Source organism: Neoarius graeffei, chromosome 1 (genome assembly GCF_027579695.1).
Source record: "Neoarius graeffei isolate fNeoGra1 chromosome 1, fNeoGra1.pri, whole genome shotgun sequence".
In the NCBI taxonomy this organism is placed as follows: domain Eukaryota; kingdom Metazoa; phylum Chordata; class Actinopteri; order Siluriformes; family Ariidae; genus Neoarius; species Neoarius graeffei.
In genome coordinates this window covers 37,131,273-37,155,047 of record NC_083569.1, presented here as the reverse complement: position 1 = coordinate 37,155,047, position 23,775 = coordinate 37,131,273, and the positions used below count along the sequence as shown (strand labels likewise).

The 23,775-nt window shown below is 42.0% G+C and overlaps 1 protein-coding gene across 1 annotated transcript in view; it reads left to right on the top strand.

The window, feature by feature from the left end:
• Nucleotides 1-23,775, top strand: part of kif2c (kinesin family member 2C) — a 43,675-nt gene that overhangs the window by 5,330 nt on the left and 14,570 nt on the right. Inside the window, exons 4-13 of the mRNA XM_060931321.1 lie at nt 5,097-5,145; nt 8,384-8,512; nt 13,396-13,494; nt 13,746-13,843; nt 13,924-14,019; nt 14,137-14,191; nt 14,355-14,517; nt 19,348-19,438; nt 19,548-19,611; nt 19,703-19,788. Of these exons, the coding sequence (XP_060787304.1) occupies nt 5,097-5,145; nt 8,384-8,512; nt 13,396-13,494; nt 13,746-13,843; nt 13,924-14,019; nt 14,137-14,191; nt 14,355-14,517; nt 19,348-19,438; nt 19,548-19,611; nt 19,703-19,788 (930 nt within the window). The remainder of the gene's footprint in view (nt 1-5,096; nt 5,146-8,383; nt 8,513-13,395; nt 13,495-13,745; nt 13,844-13,923; nt 14,020-14,136; nt 14,192-14,354; nt 14,518-19,347; nt 19,439-19,547; nt 19,612-19,702; nt 19,789-23,775) is intronic.

Sequence of the window (23,775 nt, the reverse complement as noted above, 5' to 3'; positions counted from 1 at the left end):
TTTAAATTCATTTAACGTATTGACCATTCACTGCTTCTTCAGACAGACTATTCCAGTGGGTAACAACTCGTTGGGAAAAACTATATCTCCTAAGCATCAAATTATGTCTGTTTGATTATGCTCTTGCTGTGGCCTCTTGTTCTCAATCGGTCCCCTTGCTTGAGTTCGAAGAAGTATTCCAGGTCTAACTTATCGATGCCGTGCATAATCCTGTAAACCTGTAGTAAGTCAGCCCTGTACCTCCTGACTTCAAGTGACACAAGACCTGTAGCTTTTAGTTTAGCTTGATGATCCATATTATTCAATCCTCCTATCATCCTAGTAGCTCTCCTTTGGACGTTCTCTATACAGGTAGTCGTCGACTTACGACTGCGTTTGGTTACGACTGACCGGTCATAAACCGATCTGGTCGTAAGTCGGCCTATGTTAAATGGACGCAAGTATATTGTGATGTGTAATGATATTGTAATCATCTTAAAGTCTTATTTTATCAACATTTTCTTATTTCATTACCTTGGCTCATTATTTGGTTTAAGTCAAACACTGCGTACAGTACAATTCGTTTAATATGTGCAAAACAAAAAATATGAAATACAGGTGTGAAAAATAGAAAACATTTTAGTTTATAACCTACCAAAATACAAATGTAAAACATGGCAAAATACAAAATTTAGTGACCGCTGGCATCACTGGTGGGTGAAAGTACAGTGAACGCCCCAATATTTGGCCCCTTAGGACTTAAAAATGAAAATTACAGTAGACACAAGTGCAGTATATCAAATGAAAGCTATTCTGTGAATTTCAGAAATATATACACTTTATAAATCAAAACAAGTAATTGGTGTTTAAATACAGGAGGTTTCACATTTCAATTGAGTTAAATTTACAGGAATGAGTTGAAAGCTGTGTTCAGATTCACTTTAACTGATCTAAATATGCATAAAACAGTTTCTTATTACTAGAAAAAAGTGAATTGTATCTCATGAGATACTGTCCCGTCACTCCATTTAAAATGTCAGCAGAATTTCATGAATATCTGAAGACACTTCATACACATTAATTTTGTTGCCACGGAATGAACGCACCTCCCTTTTCAGTTCTGGGCATATGCCTCTAATGCAACCTGTGTGAAAGCATGCAATTTTCTTTTCTTCTTTGAAATGCACTGTGCTGCTCTTTGGCAGGAGCTCAAGGTAGTTTCCTTCAACAATCTTGGCACCTTTGGCAAAAGTGTTACCATATGAGTCTGTGGTGTCCTTCTCAAGGGCAAAGGCAGGTCCAGTTGCGACCATCAGGTAGTACGGAGTAAGTTCCTCCTCGAGTGATTGAGCTGGTGCTGTGTGATGCAGTAGGTGAGGGAGAAGTTTCAGGTGTTGGTGTTCTTCTATTTGCCCTCCACATCTTCACTTTCAGGATGTTCCGTTTCCTTTTTGCTTCTGACTTTTCCTTTTTCATGCAGGCTTCAGCTCGCTTTACTCGCTTGGCTGTTGCATCTTTCTGTTGAACCCACCTCTGCTTGTAACCAGACATGTTGGCTCGATATTTCTGTTTAACAAGTCTCATTTTCTCTCTGAAGTCATCTGGGTCTTCAGCTTTCTTTTGTTCAATCCACTCTCTCACACGGTCACATTCTGCAAGCCTCTTTCTGGTTAGTTCAGCTTCATTTACCTTGGTCTTCTCCACATCTCGCTTTCGTTTTTGACTGGCTCACCACTGTTCTCGGCACTTCTCTTTCTTAGCCAATAATGCAAGGGGAATGGCATCTTCTGAATCAGACATGGTGACTATGCTGTTTTAGTGACCTGGAAATTCAAATTATATACATGAAATACCAATTTCAAACATATTCGGTAATATAAATAAGGTACACTTTGTCAAGACAATTTTTTTTAAAACATTTTTGGCATTTTTACAAGTAAAAATTAGGCAAATTTATAAGTGTTGTAAAACTTTTATCTTCCTTTTTTAGCTGAACTAACATGGTATTACTTAAGTGTAGTTTTTGATGAACTAAATTGAAAGCATGCATGAATCACTATGTCAAAGTTGCAAAAAATACACCGTTTTATTAATGTTGCCCTTCAAGCCGTTTTTGTTGGCATATTTAACAAAAAGCAGGCCTAAAGTTATTACTTGTGCCTTTCTAACATATAAACATAAGTTTTATCCAAATTTTTCATAAAATATGTGAGGAGTACAATATTTTTTACAAAACAGATGCTTGAAAATCAGTCAGAAGGCAATTTGCACATTATTGTTGACGTAATGGACAGACATACATTTAGGCCTGCACTCCTCTGTACTATTGCAAAATAGATGTAGTTTTTACATTTTTCCATTGTATGAGGAAAATAACAGTAGGAGAAAGTATTTGTTAAACTTCAGATTTTTAAATGTTTTGTTAGAGCCACTAAGAGGATCCAAAAACAGTTGTTGATGTAATGGACAGACATTTGAACACATGTTAGAACTGGCACTTTGGCAAAATTTTATTGATTACTTGGCTTTTTGCTGGTGATTTTATTAAACAAACAAGGGACCTTTACTTTAGTAGCAAAATGGGTCAAATTATTACATAAACAATTACTTACCAGCCCTTTGGACCAACTTTTGCTGAAAACTGGGAAAAAGGGTAACAGTAGAGCACATGTTCTTAGCAAAAATGTCTGCTGCCACAGCATTCTGGGAAGTCCAGCCTCTATCACTGCAGAAGGGCTGGGGGGGGGGGCACAGTAAATAAATGCTGCCATCTGTTGCCTGCCAGCTGAATATTGTTCTCACAGGAATCAAATGAAATGTACACAAAAAAGGAGGGCCACTGGTAACATGCAAAAATGGGCAAATGATACTATATTCAAGGTGCCGCCAAATTTTTACTTATGCAGATAGACTGCTGAAGTTTTCAAGAATTATGCAGAATGACTAGTACATCATAATTTAAAAAAAAAACAGATGGAATTGTTTTTTACCTAAAGGGGGCGTTTACTGTCCTTTCACCCTGGTGCTTGGCTGTGGGTCATCTACTTCATCAGCTGTTGCAGTGCTCGGGCTGGCGGGAGCATTTGCTCGTTTCATAAACCAGGAGCTGGGGCGGAAACTGTATGACGGAGCGCGAGAGAGATTGCACATGTGCCTGGAGCTGGGGTAGAAACTGTTGTACGTGGCGAGAAGCGCTGCCGGGAGCTGGGGTGGAAACTGTATGATGGAGCGCAAGAGAGACTGCACGTGTGCCTGGAGCTGGGGCGGAAACTGTTGTACGCGGCGAGAAGCACTGCCGGGAGCTGGGACGGAAACTGTTGTACGTGGCGAGAGGCGCTGCCGAGAGCTGGGGCGGAAACTGTCGTACACTCAGCTAGCTCAGCTGGGAAACACTTGCCAGTCATAACTAGACGGTCGTAAAGTCGATCAGTCGTAAGTCGCATAGGTCGTAAGTCGATGACTACCTGTATTATCTAAATCCTGCTGTAGAAAGGGTCTCCATACTTGAATACAGTAGTCTAAATGAAAATAGAATGTGATAATTTGCAAATCATGGAAACCCTATATTCCACTGAAAATAGTAGAAAGACAGCATATCAAATGTTGAAAATGAGAGGCTTTTTTTGGGGGGGGGAAAAACGTGCTCATTTTGAATTTCATTTCAGCAGCACATTTCAAAGAAATTGGGACAGGGGCATGTTTACCACTGTGTTGCATCACCTTTACTTTTAACAACGTAATAAACATTTGTGAATTAAGTCAGCATATCAAATGTTGCTGTAGTTTTGAAAGAGAAATGTTATCCCATTCTTGCGTGATATACAGTTTCAGTTGCTCAACAGTTCAGGGTCTCCTTTATCGTATTTTGCGTTTCATAATGCGCCAAATGTTTTAAATGGGAGACAGGTCTGGACTGGGGCCAGGCCAGTTTAGCACCTGGACTCTAACTATGGAGCCATGCAGTTTTAATGTGCAGAAAGCAAATGTATAAAATAAATCTTATATGTATACAAGAAAATACTCCATACCACTTACTGATGAACCCCATTTTGACATACAGTGGCTGTAAAAAGTCGACATATTCATTTTTTTTTTTAATAATAGCAGATTGTGATGCAAGAGAAATGAAACCAAGATAAATCGTCTTTTTTTTCCACGTTTAATGTGATACTGTAGCAACCAAAAAAAAACTTCAAAAAAAGATGAAAAACTTACAATAGTCTGGTTGCATAAGTGTGCACACCTTTTGTGTCATGTGGCTGCTCAGAATGAACCAATCACATTCAAACTCTTGTTCATTAATGAAATGATTCTGATTAAAGGAACAGTCCACCGTACTTCCATAATGAAATATGCTCTTATCTGAATTGAGACAAGCTGCTCCGTACCTGTCCGAGCTTTGCGCGACCTCCCAGTCAGTCAGACGCAGTCAGACGCGCTGTCACTCCTGTTAGCAATGTAGCTAGGCTCAGTATGGCCAACGGCATTTTTTGGGGCTGTAGTTAGATGCGACCAAACTCTTCCGCGTTTTTCCTGTTTACATAGGTTTATATGACCAGTGATATGAAACAAGTTCAGTTACACAAATTGAAATGTAGCGATTTTCTATGCTATGGAAAGTCCGCACTATAATGATAGGCGTACTAACACCTTCTGTGCGCTTCGGCAGCGCATTGATACGGAGCTCAGATATCAATGTGCTGCCGAAGCACGCAGAAGGTGTTAGTACGCCTGTCATTATAGTGCGGACAGGCTTCACCTGTGTTTGCTGCAGTAAAATAGCCGTCTTCTGACCATATATTTAATTTCACTGTTTTAAACTGAGTTGTGTGTTTTTTGTTTTTTTGTTTTGTTTTTTGTTTGTGTGTTTGTTTGTTAATTTAAAATAAATACCAGTCATGAAAATCTGAGCTGAACCTATTTTGCTGGTCAAGAACTGCCATTGTTGTGGAGGACATTTGGAGCAGTTTGGGATTGGGCACTGGCACATGGCTAATATTGGGGTTTTTATTATTACATTTTTTTTTTTTTAATATTTAGCTCTAACCAAGTTGGCAAGTACTCATGTAGGCAGAATTGTCACTGGTAATCGTGCGTTTTCTTTCTCCCTCTTTTAGAAATCAGAGCTTCCTACAAAGTCGTCAAAGATACCTGCCCCTTCAGAGTGTAAGTGACTTGATTTAATTCACCAGAGGGGTTTTGGGTTTTTTTTTTTTTTCCTTCTCTCTATGGAGCTGCATTATGTTAATGTGTGCTTCCTGTTTGAAGTGGCCCCTCCAGCTGGTCCCTCTGAGGAGCCAGGTGTGCATACGAACCCAGGTTTGAAAACGGCACATGGTCCCTTTCTCACCTATGCATGCTCACAGATGGGGCTTCAACGATCTAAATCTGATCCAAATGATTATGCCATAGGTTCTCAACCTTGAGGTTACGGTTTGTTGGGTGGGGTGTTTTTTGTTTAATATAAACCAACCAGTGCTCTAGAGTTTTATGCAGATAAACATGACTTACGGCTCATTTTAAAGTAATTTGAAGATTGAGTCCTGTTTGTGTTTCTAACCACAACATACAATAATAGTCCTATATCATTGGCCATGACCTAAACGGCAAATGGTCCGTTTTTATTCAGGCTGTATAGTCTACAGCAGTGTTTTGTTCTAGCATGAACAACTAATGTACAGGAGACCCACTGGCCAAATAAGGTTGAGAACTTCTGGGTTATGCTAAGCTCTGCGAGTCCATCCTCCCTCTTCACAAAAGTCGTGTGCTGATCATGTGATACTCCTGAGATTCAACACCTCGATATGATTTGAGGCACTTGCAGCCTAAATATCAAGGCAAACTTCTGTATTTTGTGTCGCAACAAAAGCATAGCAGAACTCGAGCTGATCAGGTGAGGGGAGTTTAGTTAAAATACAAGAAGCACTATGATGGATAGAAATTTTAACTTTGGTTGGATAACAAGATCATGATTGTTCTTCAGTTTGAGAGCATGATTATTGATCAATTACTTATCCAATGCATGAACCTTCCCCCCCCCCCCCCCCCCCCCCCAGTTTTTTACAAGTTTTTCTTCAAATGTAGAAATTTAGGACTAAAAAGGACTAGATCTGGATACATGGGGCTTAACTTATCAAGCTTGACACAATTATTTATTCGTACACTGTTCATAGGAGTATTTACACACACTATGTAGGAAAAATCTATTTAGTTAAGAAGTTTCTCGTTCCAGATTTTTTAAAAGGGGGGGAGCTTTCCAGTATGAAATTACTGGTGCTCATGAGCACCTGGCTACAGTGATATCCCCCCCCATTTCATTGAGAGGTACTGCACACTGGAAACTAAATGTGACTGCACTGTGGTGAAATGCATCAATGCTGACGGAATTACCATTTTTATTTTTTTAAAAAAAGCATTTTTATGGGTTGAAAATGGTTCAAAGCATCGTCATCTGGTCAAAAACATCCTGAACCTTGCAAGGCCAATGCTGACGTAGAGGCGACTCTTTGGTACTTCTCCATGTCAAGAAATTATTTTGAAAAGGGCGTGGAGTGTTAAAGGTGGGAGTCTAATGACAGTGATCATTTCAAATGCATGCTACTGGAGGCTCGTGGTTTGACTTCTAATCCTGCCTCATACAGCCACACTCCCCACCCCTGCTGCCTCCTCAGCCCCAAGAAGCTTCTGGGTTTGAACCTCGCAGCTGACCAGGGCCTTCGTGCGGAGTTTGCATGTTCTCCCCGTGTCTGTGTGGGTTTCCTCCCTCAATCCAAAGATGTGGATTAGGTCAACTGGCTACCTTAAATTGACTGTAGGTGTGTGAATGGTTGTTTAGCCTCGTGAGAGCTTGCCGATATACCCACGGCATAACCCGCCTCTTGCCCAAAGTCAGCTGGGGTCGGCTCCAGCTTCCCCTGCGACCCGGATGGACGGATCAGATCCTGTACCTTGTTGCCGTTTACCTTTTTAAAAAGATAAAGCACACGGTGAAATTGACGATCCTTCAATTACAGCAAGGCCTCAAATCCAATTTGAGATTATGCTCTCTGTTCTAGAAAAGTCGTGGCTTAGCCTGTGCAAGGTTAATGTCACTCATTTGTATGCAGCCAAACGTGGCGGTAAGACAGTCGTAGTGTGAGTTAACTCTCCAACTCCTTGAGGAGGTTGTAAATTAGCTTTAGTAGGGTTAGTGTCACTGAAGGTACTTTAGAGCTAGCCTGGCTAACGCGACTTCAAAGCTCTGCAAGCTATTGGTCTGGCCAAGATATTAAGCCCAACCGTTTCCCAGAGCCCGTGGTTGACCCGCCTCCCTGAAATGCCTGTGTGCTACTGGTCGAAGCCAGAAAAGGCTGTGACGAAGCTTAAACCAATCACATCACTCTTTCCTCTGACATACGCGACGGGGCTAACTGGTAGATTAAACTCTTACCGAAGCCGGTCGGGAGCAAGGCGAAAATGTCCTTCCTTTCAATAAATACCTCCAGGGCTGCTCTTTGCTCCGTTTTCAATGAGAACTTCCCGTTGAATGCTTTCAATACAGCATCTATGCGTAATAGATGCGGAAGCGTGAATGAAGCGCTTCCGGCATAGATTCTGTAAACAATCTATGGCTTCCGGTCGCAGTTCTACTACGTCAGTGCCTTGAACACGCCTCTACCCAGGGCCGTTGGAGATGCTCAAAGTTGATTGGTTCCCGATTTTTCGGGAGCTTGGAAGAGCTGTAGATAGCTTGCCTGGCCAGACTACTTTAGAGCAGCTAGCACTTTGTGCCTGCAGATCACCTGCATGTGACAAACATGCAGATGATTCAAATTCAATACTTTGAAAAGTTTGAATAGTAATTTTCAAGATTTTTTTTTTTGTCATACACAATAACAGACACAGCGGTTTATTATTGGGTACTAATTCTTATTTTGCAACTGCCTGACCAAACTACGCTTACCAATATAAAAAGAAATATATATGGAATGCAAAATATAAAGGTAGAGTGAAAAATGAAGATAACATTTAAAAAAAAAAAAAAGAGAGGCAAACATAGAGGTAGATATACTGTGCAATGTCTTGTGCAAAATTGCTAATATAATCCGTGGTTCAAAGCCTGATGGAAATATAGAGGTAGATGGTGATTTATAATTCGTAATTTTGCCTGTGATGTACAGTTGTATTTATCATATTTTGACATATTGGCACATGACTGCTCCACACCCTTTTGTGCTACAAGTCCCCCTTTCAGATCAGTAGTGAAATTCACTGTGCTGATTCGCCTCGATGATTCAGCAGTGGCCGCTCCAGCAAACGCACTGATCGCTTGATCAAATCAACTCCTCGGCTTGAAGCATGCACACATTAAGAAAGAATGACTTTATCACTTATCCTGCATCAAGTAGTTTAACTTGCCTTCCAGTGCCCAGAAGGATGACCACTCGCCAGACTTGTCTGTTTCGACCACCAACCATTCCATCGGCTGGCTTGACTCCTGCTGATGAGGGCTCCAGTCAGGAGCAGCCCTCAACTACTATTCCTAGACCCTCAGGTCAGTGCACGTTATCTCTCTTAATGCTAGAGTTCGGACACGGAACATTTCTGCTTAGTCCTGTAGTAAAGCCTTTTCCAGAACTCTGCTCGTTATCTAACGGGGGGCGGGCGAAGGGCTCTAAATGGACATTTTGTTTTCTGTGACCCCCAAGCCTTGGACAGCCTACATGTATTTTATTCCAGGTTTATTGTTTTGGACTTGTAAATCCATATTCCAAAAATGTTTCCTTTTTGTTCGTTTTCTTGACTGATGTTCTACCAATGCCCCTTTTCCACCAAAGCAGTTCCAGGGCTGGTTCGGGGCCAGCGCTTAGTTTGGAACCGGGTTTTCTGTTTCCACTGACAAAGAACTGGCTCTGGGGCCAGAAAAACCGGTTCCAGGCTAGCACCAACTCTCTGCTGGGCCAGAGGAAAGAACCGCTTACGTCAGCGGGGGGGGGGGCGGAGTTAAGACCAACAACAATCATAAGACCGCGAAAGGTCGCCATTTTTAAGTGCCGAGAAGCAGCAGCTGTACAAACGCGAAGTCATCCATTATTGTTGTTGCTGCTGCTTCTTCTCCGTGGTGTTGTTGCTTCGATATTTGTGCCAAGGTTTATGCAAACGCAGCGACGTAACTGACGTATATAGCGACGTAATGATGTGGCTCCCCTTAGCACCGTGAGCTATGGAAAAGCAAACTGGTTCTCAGCTGGCTCACAAGTTGAACGAGTTGTGAACCAGCCCTGGAACTGATTTGGAGGAAAAGGGGTACGAGTCAGTCAGCCGATGTTGAGGAGCTCTGAGAAACTTGTCCAAATTTATTGCTGAACTTCTGTGTCTGGACCACTGAGCTGTATGTAAAATCTGGAGAGCTCATAGGCTTGTCCGAGTGAAGCCAGATGGCTGACATCTTGCCACTCACGTCGCGGAGCGGAACTGTAATTTAAGGGGTGTTCACACGGCACATATTTGCATCGATGCTGCACCGATGTATTTTGTCGCGATATATCTTACACCGGTGTAAATTTTGCACAGCGTTCACACGTCACAAACCTGCTTACTAGAGAGAAGCATGTTAGCACCGGTGCAGCCCCACTTGTGATCACACGGCAGTTTTTGCGACCGCGCTATACGATAGTAATAATGCGGAAATGAAATATGCGCATGCGTGAAAATGTACTTCCTTTTCCCGTTTGTCATGGCATCACCAAGCACCGGGAAAACAACGTGGATGAAGACACCAGTGTTGCCAGATACTGCTGACGTTTTCCAGCCCAAAATATGTTCAAATCCGCCAAAATGCACTTAAAACCTCCCAATCTGGCAACACTGGAAGACACGCAGTTCTGTTGTTAATATTCGACATTTAAGCGCAAAATACCAGGATGCAAATTATGCAATGCCCGTATGTAATCAACTCTCCTCACGCGTAGCGAGTCTACCCCTGTAGCGTTCAGACGGCCCATTTTATATCGGTGCTGCCCCGCAAACTAGCATTTACTCCGGAGTAAATTTCTTAAACCCCCTCCCGAGCAGGGTTAGATTTGCACCGGTTTAAGCAGCTTTCAGGGGCGACACCGGGATAACTTTGTACCGTGTGAACGCTCTACCGGGGCAGCCCCGGTGCTACACCGGAGTAAAAGTTGCTGTGTGAACACCCCTTTAGACTACTGGAAGCTACACAAAATTGGAAAAGTTGCTTTATGGTGGTTTTTTAAATATTTTATATATAGATAGAAATGTATGAAGGAGAAAAGTACGCTGTACGAGAGGAAAAACTGAAATCTCTGTAAAAAAAAAAAAAATTGTCATAAAGAGACATTCAAAAGAAAATCAGACTGCACTGGAAAAGGGGAGGGGGGCAGTGAAGGAGCGCTATAAAGATACGTAAGGGATGGGGGGTAAAGTTGAGAAAATAAGAGGAGGTAATGAAGGGGGTGGGGTCCAGGATATTGATCGTATACCACGGTTTAACACACAAGCCAAATACACACGATGGGAGTGGTAAGATGGTGGCCAGATGGCTTCACTCATCTCTACAGCGGGAAATCGGCTATGAGCTCTCGAGACTCTTATATAGAGCTCAGTGGTCTGGACTAAGACCGAACTAGCATGCACGCTTAAATGTGAGGGGCAAGGAGAGGAAATAAGTGTAGAATAAGTTAATACAAGCGATGGATCATTTTGATTTGCCGTTTCATAAAACTCAGTCCATTTTCTTATCTTGTTTTAGGGTTTAAATAAGTTTGTCATCACTGACCTTGCTGGAAGTCATACAGTGAAAGATGGACACTCGCTGCATTTCCTGTTTGTCAAATTGTGGTTCTGATGGTGGAATGTGGGTTTTTTTTTAATTATTTGTGACTGGAATGCTACATTAGGTTTAAACTAACTAATATGATTTAGGATTTCTACCTTGACTCGCAGTCAGACTGGGTTAGTTGGTGAAACTGGCAGCACGTGTCCTTGCTTGCATTCTTCAGCTGTTTAGTAACAGCCAGAAAGCCCCTCCAATTTGTAGGGCAATAGTTATACATTTAAAGGCTCAAAAGCCATGTTTTGTATTGAACAGTGTGTTCTAGTACTAGTGATGTGTGTTTTTTGTGGCAGTATAAAATTGTGGACTTGATGTTTTAGTGACTTTAAAGCAGATACGCAGAACCTTTTATTTTAAAATAAACTTGAGTGGATAGAATCTCCATCCTTGACTCTTGTATGCTGCATAAATAGGAATTTTAAATATATTCGAGAGTTAAAATCGACCGCAAAGTTGGGATTCGAGCTGCCCCGCTCAGCCAGCCAGCCCTGAGTGCGTGACGTCACAGCGGTAACTGGTTTTAAGGCCGAGGCCTTTGACAGCTATAGACCAAAGAGATTAGATTAGATAGAACTTTATTGATCCCTTTGGGAGGGTTCCCTCAGGGAAATTAAAATTCCAGTAGCATCATTACAGGATAAACAGAGAATAGAATAGAAAAAAGAGAACTTCTAGATAAATCAAGTCTTTAGAAAACTTCTAAATCAATAAATTAAGTATTTAAATATACAAATATATTAAGATATGAGAAGTCCAGCTGGAGAGGTATTGCACATTGTCCAGTATTGCCTTTTTTTTTTTTTTTTGGTCAGGCTAGGCTACTGCTCCTTCCCATCCTCTGTCCCCCCCCCCCTTCCCCCCCAGAGAGGAGTTGTACAGTCTGATGGCGTGAGGGACAAAGGAGTTTTTGAGTCTGTTCGTCCTGCACTTGGGAAGGAGCATTCGGTCACTGAACAGGCTCCTCTGGTTGCTGATGACGGTGTGCAGAGGGTGACTGGCATCGTCCATGATGTTCAGTAGTTTGTCCATAGACCTCTTCTCTGCCACCGTCACCAGAGAGTCCAGCTTCATGCCGACCACAGAGCCGGCCCGCCTGATCAGTTTGTCCAGCCTGGATGTGTCCTCCTTGGATGTGCTGCCCCCCCCAGCACACCACGGTGTAAAACGGAACACTGGTGACCACGGACTGATAGAACATCCACAGGAGTTTCCTGCAGATGTTAAAGGACCGCAGCCTCCTAAGGAAGTATAGCCTGCTCTGTCTCTTCCTGTACAAGTGGTTGGTGTTGCAAGTCCAGTCCAGCTTGCTGTCCAGCCACAGCCCGAGGTACTTGTAGGAATCCACAGCCTCCACCTCGACTCAGTCATATAAAAATTTATGGTGAAAGTAAGCAATACTTTTCACTGATAAAACGTAAAAGGCTCATTAAATAATCAGATGAACTGAGTCAATCACATTCTGAAGCAAATGAAATAATCTTATACCGGTAACTTGAACACAAGTTACATGTATTAATCTTAATGCAGGTAAACTTTTTTTTTTTTTTTAAATCCAAATGAGTCGCATCTGTGTTCTCATTTCTTGAAGGCCGATCTTGTGGCCAATTGTTTTGAAACAATCTGACGTTCAGTTCTCTGTTCATTCGCTTCTTCCATGTAAGGGCAAGATATTGCTGCTGAGGCGAGCATATCCAGTGGAGAAATTAGATGACTGGTCCACTCATTCTCCATTTTCTCCATACTGAGTACTCCGCCATTACTGCTCAGCTCAGGCAATTACTAAAACCTGGTACGAGACATCACCGGTTTTAGCAACAACTTCGGGGAGGTCACTGCCCGAGCAATAATATGTTCTGTCCCGTGTTTTAGCAACAACCCTTTGCTCACGCTCTGGGAAAACTGGTGCAACTGAACTTGCTTTCCTTTTCTTGTATTTTTTTTTTCTTTAGTTGTTGGTACTGCACCCTCTTTCAATACGGGCTCATTGTCAACGCTCCTCAACAGATCAGAGGTCTCGTACGAGTCTTCAGTAAAATGTGCAGAGCAGAGGAGAGACCACTTCGTAGGCACCCAACGTGCCCGTGAACTTCTCACAAAACACGTCCAAATCTTTGCAGTTTGAACATTCTTGGGCCATGAATGCAACGTAAATCCACCTTCTGTCATGTTGCTGCACCGACCAGCAACACATCTACGTGGCATGGCGATAAATTAGCTCAAAATGGAGGATCGGAGTTGCACTCAGCTCTGTGTTTTAGTATAGCAGAAATGGCGATGAGATCGATAGGCTTCCTGTGGCGACGTCACGGACGTCAAGGTCATTCACTCAGACCGCTACCTATATAAATCACTTTAATCGTAAAAATGACTATTAGATTTATTGTTAACGCTTAAAACTCTTCCTGTGCCATTCTTGAGGTCTCAAGGTGTTTATAGACAAAAAGTGAGGCCATGGCTCTGCGTATCTGCTTTGAAATCTTTTAAGCAATTGAAAGCAAAATGGAAGTTGTGGAAATTTGGAAGTGTGTATGTATGTATGTATGTATATGTGGATTTCCATGATTCTTTCTCTGTCACGACAGGCTTAAGTTATGCAAGAAGACAATTTGCTCCTCTGCTTCCTGCCATTGAAGCTGTGTCGGAAAGCGAGGCCTCAAAATGTGCTCCTGCACCCACTGCAAGTCAGTTAAGAGTGCATTCTGTTTGCACATTTGAATTTCCTGTTTTGTTTGCACTATTTGAGCGCAAACTTAAATTCTGCATTTAAATAAAATACAATTTTTTCATTCAAAGCAGTTTTCTGTGCTGATATAGTCTGAGGCTGATTTACATAGCGATTTAGAAAATGAAGACCTGAAACTAACTTTGTTGATGGGCAATAAAATAATTCGTTTGCATCGGTAATACCTTTTTTTTTCCCCTTTTCTTTTAGACCAGCGCCAATCACGAGTTCCAGAAGTAAATAAAATGGCAAGCAAAAGGCTGTCCGTGTCAACGAAAAACCCGGAAACCCAGACCAAGAAAGGAAAGGTATGTGTGGTATATTTGTGAAGCTAAATGTTTTTAAATGGAAAGCAATACCACGTCCTCACGTCTCCATTTATCCTTAGTACGGCGATATGAACCGCCCCAACAAACAGTTTTACCAGATGGTTGAAGAGTATCGGGAGACTGTGGAGAAAGTCCCGCTGTCTTTGAGTGACCCTGTAAGTGGATTAGCGGTGCATGCTGTCAAAATGCCCTCCACTATAAGAACCTGTTCATGCTTTTCATTGTAAGTGGTGAATACTTGATTAATTTTAAACACATTTGTGGTTTTGAAGGTTGAGCTTCACAGGATCTGTGTGTGCGTTCGCAAGCGGCCGCTAAATAAAAAAGGTAGGAAGCTAAAATGTTTGTTTTTTTAAGAATGGCTGGCTATAAAGGACCTGTTCTTGAGAATTTTTTGTTTGTTTTTGTAATAAATATTGGAGCAAGTGTGCCATACGTTTTGCTTCCGGTCAGTGTTCCCTTTTACCGAGTACAGTTTTGATTCTTTCAGAAATGGCTAAGAAAGAGATTGATGTGGTGACGATCCCTGGAAACGGAGTCCTCCTGTTTCATGAGCCCAAGCAGAAAGTCGATCTCACCAAGTACCTTGAAAACCAGTCCTTCCACTTTGATTACTCATTTGACGAAGAAGCCAGCAATGATTTAGTTTACAGGTAACTGGGTGCTTTGTTTGCAGCTATGGATTAGAGGCATGCACATTCCACCTAGGAGTGTGTGATATTGAATATATAGCTGTGTTCACGTGTATACCGGTACGATAGTGGTATAACTGTATCGATACAAAGTATACCGGTACAGTTTAGTGCATCTGTCCACACTAGCGAGAAATGTTTGCGGTTTTCTTTCACGGTAGTTGAAATGCGCGTGCGCGAAATGTTTCCGTGGTTACAGAGTAACTTCCTTCCGAGAATATGGCGGATGAAACAACGTGTGTGTGCTTTTTGTTGTCAGTGTACAGTCTGTATTTCTGGTGGTCATTTATTCAGTCGAATCGTATAAAACGCGCGAGGCAGTTGAGAAAGAAACAAAGAAAACGAATCTCCTATTCCAGCTGTTCCTGGCATCACTCGTCTTGCCCCCAAAGCTCCAACAAACACAACTTCGTCTTTGTTCCATGTAGCTCCACGGTCGTTTTGAGCCATTTTGACGTTTTATTTACAGCTGGAAAGCACGTGCGTATTGTATTGTATGAATAACCCAGAAGACGTAGGAATGGTTCATTGCGTAGGTATTTGTATCGATACGGAACTGCTTCATCTGTCCACACTACAGCGAAGCGCTACAGTACCGATACTGTATCGGTACGAAACCCATACATTTGTGGGTTTCGTACTGATACAGTTATACCGGTATAGTTGCTAGTGTTGGACAGGTGTTGCGGTATGAAAGTAGTAAGGTAAGCGTACCCATTAAGCCCACCAAAATCTAAATTTCTTTATTTTTCATCCATATTCACACAATGTTTTAGTGAAATGATTTGCTAAATAGTAAGATTTACCTCTCATCTCAATGCTTATTGATGAGTTGATGTGAATTTCAAAATACACGATTAAGATATTTTAGTAAAAAAGTCAAAAGTCTGGCTGGGCTTAAAGGGTACCATCGGTACCCTTTAAGCCCACTTCAACATATTTCATAGAATAATGTTGTTTAATGAAATATAAATATATCAATACATGAAATAACAATGAAAGTGTGCTGTAAACATTCTTTTTCATAAATATGACCATCTGATCAACTGACAAACATGACAAAACAACACAGAACAATGAATCATTTCATCTAATTTTGTTTCATTTCAGGCAAGCGGATCAGCGAGCGGATTTGATCATCTTAAGTTTGTTTGTATACATTTTCCACCTCAGTGTAGTTGCTGAGGTAGAATGGGCCAGCTCCCACTAGGTTTGCCTTGCACGGTATGAACTTTTTTTCCACATCTTCAACCTTCTCCCTTGAAGGGAGATGGTGCGTGTTGTTTGGGCCCCAGTCAAGAAATTTCATGACGTAAGACGTCTCACCCTCTGGTGGCGTGGGCTCATTGAGGACTCGCGCTATATAATGTTTATATTGTAGAGGCTCGTTCGTAGTGAGACCTTGAGAAAAGTGCTATAGATTACGCTGACGAAGTCTCTGTCCCAAAGTAACTGTTTCCACTCTGTGTGTCCGTGTGCCTTGCAATAAATCCACTTGAAACGTCTTGAAAGTTGAACTTTTTAATCCTCGTTTAACAATTACAAAGGTTCTAAGATACAGAGAGTCGGTGAGTCAGAGAGTCAGATAAGAAAAACTGTTCGCTTCCACGGCTTCTTGAGATCTCCCCTGAGAAGCGTGAGACCGTTCTTATATAGCTGAATGAATTCTAATTCTTGAAGTGTGAGACAGTTCTAATTCTTGTTCGAATTCTTCACATATGAATTCTTAAGAAGCGTGAGACAGTTCTAATTCTTAACATATGAATTCTAATTCTTTTAACCTTGCCACATATTATTCATCATCTTAATCATGAAATAAACTACTTATATGAAATTACACACTCAAATGAAATTATATACCTTTTAACATAAATTGTAATTCACATCTATATGAATTCTACTTTGGCCGTTACATATATAATGCTTCAAAATGATGCTGCTTGTAGCACTGCCCCTTTTGCCTAGCATTTGCTAGCTGTAGTTTGCATACATTTCAATGGGTGGTACCATTTAAGCCCACCTGTACAAAAGGCTAATTTATGTAAACACACAACTAAACAGGGCCTTTTATGATACATATATTTAAATATCAATGTTAAACAAATCATAAAATGGTCACTATTTCTATCTAACAACTTTAACTGTTCTGCTGGAGAAGGATTAGCAACACTAGCGTTTTTTTTTGAGAGGTTAGCTACTTTTGCAAGCTCACAAAACTCATCTTTTCATTAAAAGAGAAAATATATAATTTTAAGAAAACACATCGTTTTTTTTTTTCAATAAAAATCAGCACATTTGCTTCTTATTTGACATATCAATATACTTACCAAAGATGTAGCTGAAAAGTGTTGAAAATTGGGGATTTCTAACAGGTTGCAAAAGTGCAAAGTTTTTCTGTGTCTTCTCGTCAGTTGTCCTGGGACTGTATACACATGGGCGGGGCTAATTCAACCATACAAAATGTTATTGGTATGCAATAAAAAAACACTTCGTAAAGAACAAATTATTTAATTGAATGAAGTAACTTTTGGCAAAAAAAAAAAAGTTTTCCTTTTTTGTAATTTGACCTCAAAGTTGAAAGTGGGCTTAAATGGTACATGGGCTTATTGGGTACGCTTACCTTATCGTATCGGTACAAAATCCCTAGTGTGGACAGGGTATAAGAATCATAAAAGCTGGCCCTGAAATGAAATTGGGGGGGAGGGTGTTTTGTTTTAAATCCCGCGCTGGCCAAAAGGCCCAAAGGGGGATTATGTCATGGCAGTATCCGTCCCGGGAAGGTTGCTCACCTTCTGAAATCGACTCCCCTCTCAATTTTTGGAGGAATTTCACGAAACTGGACAGGATTCTTTGTTGTATGTTGGTAATACGCATATTACAATTTCGTTCAATTCGGTCACGTTTTACCAGTTACAGCCCTTGATTAGCAATTATACTTTGACAGTTTCATGAGTTTTTTTCCTTCTGAAATCAACTCGTCTCCATTTTTGGAAGAATTTTACAAAAATTGGCAGGATTCTTTGTTGTATGTCGGTAATATGCATATTGCAATTTCATTCAGTTGCATTTTACCAGAGTTATGGCATAGTTGCCAGCAGAGGATGTAGTGCTCTCAGAGCACTCTTGTGGGTTGTGTGGGGGTTTTTTTTCTTTAAATTTTATTTACTTATTTTAACTTTTAAAAGGTTTGATGTGGAGAACCTTTCCTTTTACCTTTGTCTGTATCTGTTTGGTACATGGGATAAGCTGGTTGCTAGAAGTTAATGCATAGCACTTAGAACTCCAAGGCCAGGTTTAGGCCAGGTTTTATTTCATACAAATTCTAGAGTAACTCTTTTCACTTATGCCCCTTTTCCACCAAAGCAGTTCCAGGGCTGGTTCGGGGCGAGTGCTTAGTTTGGAACCGGGTTTTCTGTTTCCACTGACAAAGAACTGGCTCTGGGGCCAGAAAAAACGGTTCCAGGCTAGCACCAGCTCTTTGCTGGGCCAGAGGAAAGAACCGCTTACGTCAGCGGGGGGGCGGAGTTGTTAAGACTAACAAGACCGTGAAAGATCGCCATTTTTAAGCGACGAGAAGCAGCAGCTGTACAAACGCGAAGTCATTTATTATTGTTGCTGCTGCTGCTTCCGTGTTTTTGCTTCGATATTCATGCCAAGGTTTATGCAAACGTAGTGACGTAACTGACGTATACAGCGACGTAACTGACGTGGCTTCCCTTAGCACCGTGAGCTATGGAAAAGCAAACTGGTTCTCAGCTGGCTTGCAAGTTGAACAAGTTGTGAACCAGCACCGGCCCCAAACCAGCCCTGGAACTGATTTGGTGGAAAAGGGAAATTAGTGCTGGGTTGTTTGTTTATTTATTTATTTATTTATTTATTTATTTTCCCCCTAAGGTAGGCCAGAAATGACTGAATACTGGCAATAGCTGTGACTACATGGTGTATCTTTTTCAATCACGTTACATTTAAGTTAGTCCACAAAATCGAGTCGTACATGAGATGATAGCTGACAAACTGCGTAGCACCGAGTCGGCTATAAACCATGTACAACGAGGTTAAGTGGAATAACTGTTATTCTATCCACATTCACTGGATTTTGAGAAACGGCATTTTTATTTTCGTGCGAATTCACAAAATAAAAGCTTTTATACAGAACATCCGACCAAATTTCTGCTTATAGAACGTAAACACTGCGAGTTGGCCTAGTGGTTAGCGTGTCCGCCTCTCGATCGGGAGATCGCGAGTTCTGTTCGCAGTCGGGTCATACCAAAGGCAGTCATAAAAATGGTCTGGAAAGGCACGCTGCAATACAGATGCAAGTGGGGAGTCAAACTCTTGTGGTTACCGGAGGACCCGGCCGCTTGCGCCCCCCCCCACTGTAACCCTAGCTATGTAATAGGCGAGAGGTCGAGGGCTACGGAAACGGAGATCAGCGCCGACCTATGCACCACATGGTGCGGGAAGGGACTATAGAATGTGAACAAGCCGGCAAAATGACAGTAGCAATTTTGTGAGAATTTTTCATTTCGTCCTCGGTTGGTTCAGCAACACGTTCCGCCAATTTGTTTTTCTCTACTCGCGGTATACGAGCTGATAGCCTCGTAGCCAATCGGAGCGCACGATTACTCGTCCAGTGAATGTGGATAGAATAAAGCAAAATGTATTCCGGATATGAAAATTCCCTAATTACTTGTTCCTGTCTCACCATCCAGTTTTGGCCATTGGTAACTGATTTTACATGTTTATACATCTCTAAAGGATTTTTTTCTTTCCCCTCTACTCTATTTTCAGGTTCACTGCCAAACCTCTGGTTAAGACTGTGTTTGAGGGTGGCAGGGCAACATGTTTCGCATATGGTCAAACTGGTAGCGGAAAGACCCATGTAGGTATACTGTCAGTTTTGTTAAATTGATAAAATGAAGGAGAAATCCTCATTACTTTTTTTTTTATTATTTTTTTTCCCCTCTCTCCTTCCCGTCCATGCTTTATAGACAATGGGTGGAGATTTCTCAGGAAAGGCACAAAACAGCTCTAAAGGAGTCTATGCCCTGGCAGGTGACTTGTTAATGCTTAACTCTCTTCACATACTCCATTTGTTTTACAGCAAGCTAACTTCTTTTTATTATTTTATCTACCCATTTTATAGCACAGGATGTATTTACCCTTCTGCAGCAGAAAAAATATGCCGACCTGTGCCCATACGTGACCTTTTTTGAAATCTACAACGGCAAGGTGTGTAAACAGGCTTCCGAAACATGGAACTACTTGAAGTTTTAGCTTGCTTATATTTTGCGTGAACAATGTAAACGTTCAGCTCATTTGATCTTCTAGTCCTACCAAGAATTTGCTGTCCAAAGGAATTGACAATTAATCTGCAGGGAATGCTGTGATCTGACTGTGATTTAATTCTAACGAGGTTAATGTTTGTCTTGTGGGCACAGCAGCACATGTGGATAATTGGTTACGTCACGGGAATTTCTGCCCTATGGATTTAAAATGGGTTCTCCTAACCCTGTGTGCACAATTGCACAACAGTTCAAAAGTTTGGAGTCACTTTGAAATGTCCTTATTTTTGAAAGAAAAGCACTGTTCTTTTCAATGAAGATCACTTTAAACTAATCAGAAATCCACTCTATACATTGCTAATGTGCTAAATGACTATTCTAGCTGCAAATGTCTGGTTTTTGGTGCAATATCTCCATATGGCCCTTTTCCACTACCCTTTTTCAGCTCACTTCAGCCCGACACGGCTCGCGTTTCGACTACCAAAAAACAGCACGACTCTGCTCGCTTCAGCCCTGCTTAGCCCCTAAAACTCGCACCGTTTTGGAGTGGGGCTGAAGCGAGCCGAGTGAGGCTGGGGGTGTGAGCAGACACTCCCCTGTGCACTGATTGGTGAGGAGGAGTGTCCTCACACGCCCCGCGAGCACGCTGGGATCTGTAAACCCGGAAGAAGGAGAATTACGAGAATTTCTGAAGCCTTATGCGCCTCGCCTCATCTATACGCTCTTGCCAGTATCTGTTGGCGTTGTCGGTGACAACAAGCCACAGAACCAAGACCAGCAACACTAACGACTCCATGTCCATGTTTATTGTTTACTATCCGGGTTGTGAGACAACCGCTTAAAAGCTCACTGATGTCACTGTTTGCGCTGCTTAACGACATCATGTGACGTCCACCCACTTCCAGCCAGCACGGTTCAGCGCGGTTGTAGTCGAAATGCAACTCCAACAGCCCCGCTCAGCTCGACTCAGCACGGCACGGCTCAGCCCGACTCAGCCGCGTTTGTAGTGGAAAAGCGGCAATAGGTGTATAGAGGCCCATTTCCAGCAACTCTCACTCCAGTGTTCTAATGGTACAATGTGTTTGCTCATTGCCTCAGAAGGCTAATGGATGATTAGAAAACCCTTGTACAATCATGTTAGCACAGCTGAAAACAGTTGAGCTCTTTAGAGAAGCTATAAAACTGACCTTCCTTTGAGCAGATTGAGTTTCTGGAGCATCACATTTGTGGGGTCGATTAAATGCTCAAAATGGCCAGAAAAATGTCTTGACTATATTTTCTATTCATTTTACAACTTATGGTGGGAAATAAAAGTGTGACTTTTCATGGAAAACACACAATTGTCTGGGTGACCCCAAACTTTTGAACAGTAGTGTATTTGGCAAGTTGTATTCCTGAAGATTAATTTTATTGTTGAACAAATACAGTGCTCTCGGTCAATCTGAATGCTTAACAAAGGAAAAGGGAGTTTAGGCTTTCTCGGGGGAATGTAGAAGTGCGCATAATTATTAGGCAGCATTTAGTGTGCAGAATTATTCTGCACCTAAATGAAAAGCTAAAATTTTCCCATCTCACTTGTTTATTTTAATTTTTAGAGTAAGTAACAAGCACTTTTGGCATTTCAGAAATATTCGGTGACCAATATAGCCACCCTTCTTTTCAGTAACTGCCATGAGCCTTCCATCCATGGAGTCTGTTGGCGTTTTGATTTGTTGACGCACAACTTTTTGTGCAGCAACAACCACGGCCTCCTGAATGCTGTTCAGAGCGGTGTATCGTTTTCCCTCACTGTAAATCTCACGGTTAAGAAGAGCCCCACAAGTTCTCAGTAGGGTTTAAGTCAGGTGAGGAAGGGGTCCATGTCATTACTCGGTCATCTTTAAGGCCTTTGCTGGCTCGCCAAGCAGTAGAGTACTTGGATGAATGTGATGATGCATTGTCCTGCATAAAAATCATGGCCGCCTTGAATGATGCAGACTTCTTCCTGGGCCACTGCTTGAAGAATGTCAAGTTTTTGTATAGCGCTTTTAACAAACATTGTCGCAAAGCAGTTTTACAGAATTTGAACAACTTTAAACATGAGCTAATTTTATTCTTAATCTATCCCCAACGAGCAAGCCTGTGGCGACGGTGGCAAGAAAACTCCCTTAGACGACATGAGGAGAACCGTGAGAGGAACCAGACTCAAAAGAGAACCCATCCTCATCCGGGCAACAACAGACATGATTATAACATTAACAGTCCTAACAAAGTCAACTTCGTTGATGCTGGAAACCCGAGCGCAAAACTGTTCAAGTCAACTGCAAGAGTCCAGACCGTTCTCCAGGCGCGACCCCCAACTGTCCACATGGGGCCGCCCTCCACAGGAGCGATGCGATGAGACCCCAACCAGACACAGGGCACCAGGATTGATCAAGCAGGTCCGAGGAGCAGAAGAGGTCAGCATCTCGATCCCAGGACCGACATGTAACTCAGAGGGACAGATTGGGGGGGGGGGAGAAATGTATCTTCTAGAAACTGGCGGTAGGTTTGGAAGTTGACATTTTAAGTCCATCTTCAACCTGACATAGTCCAACTAGCTCATCCTTAATAATAGCAGCCCATACTGGTACCCCTCCTCCACCTTGCTGGCATCGGAGTCAAAGTGGTGCTGAGTGTTCATTAGTTATCCAGCCACGGGCCCATCCATCTGGTCTATCAAGAGTCACTCTCATTTTCATCTGTCCATAAAACCTTTGAAAAATCTGTCTTCGGATATTTCTTGGCCCAATCTTGACACTTCAGCTTGTGCGTCTTGTTTAGTGGTGGTCGTGTTTCAGCCTTCCTTACCTTGGCTATATCTCTGAGCACAGAACACCTTGTCCTTCTGGACATTCCAGGTAGGTCGCAGTTCTGGAACATGGTGGCACTGGAGGATAATGGGTTCCTGGTAGCTTCATGTTTAATCCTTAAGTCTTGTGCTGTTAATTTGCGTGTTGTCTTCTGCACACGTTTTTTGCGACCCCCGTTGACTGACTATTTGCAACAAAACGTTTGATTGTTCTGTGGTCACTTTTCAATAACTTGGCTATTTCAAGTCTGCATCCCTCTGATGGGCATTTTACAATTTCTTTTTTTGTTTGTTTGTTTTTTGGGCCCATTTTTGCCTGAGATAAAGAAGCTGCCTAATAATTATGCACAGCTTAATATAGGGTGTTAATGACTAGGCCACACCCTCCCTCCCTCATTACACAAATACCACCCAAGTGTTTAAATCCAATTAGCATTCAAGTGTATGTAGCTTGGGGTTGGAAAATGCACATAGAAATCATGGTAGGGTCCGAGTACTCACTTAGCCTAATAACTGTGCACACGTGTTCCAAGACAGTCCTTCTCAGCACTTTGCATACATGCCGACTGTGCCAGTATTTTGTAGATTCATAAATATAGGCCCAAAGATTTCAAGAGCTCCATCCATGCACCATTGTTGTAGCTCTGCTTGAGTGGTGTAGCAAGGTGGGCTAGTGCTGCATGTTCCACATCCATGAGTAGTGTGAGGGTTCGCTAGGGCCCACATGGCATAAGTTTAATCACAGGATGTATGGTCTAATTTATCTAGACTACTACACTAAAAGGGCACCAATTAGAAAGTACTATGCATGAGTCCTCCACCTGGACGAGAAAGTCGTTTAATAGGAACAGCTACATGCCCGTGTGCGCGTCTGCAAAGAATATAACTGGGGCTTTAGGAGTCTTGGACATGAGCATGTCCGATGAACATGCCTGTTGAATACAGTATTAGCATTAGCTCTTGGATAGATCTGCAGCTAATTCACTTGGGTTTTGTTTTTGTGTGTGTAATAATGTATGCATTTATTTATTTTGCCTAAACTTTTTTGCTTAAAGGAAATATGCAGAACCTTTATTTTTAAATAAATTTGAGTGGATAGTATCT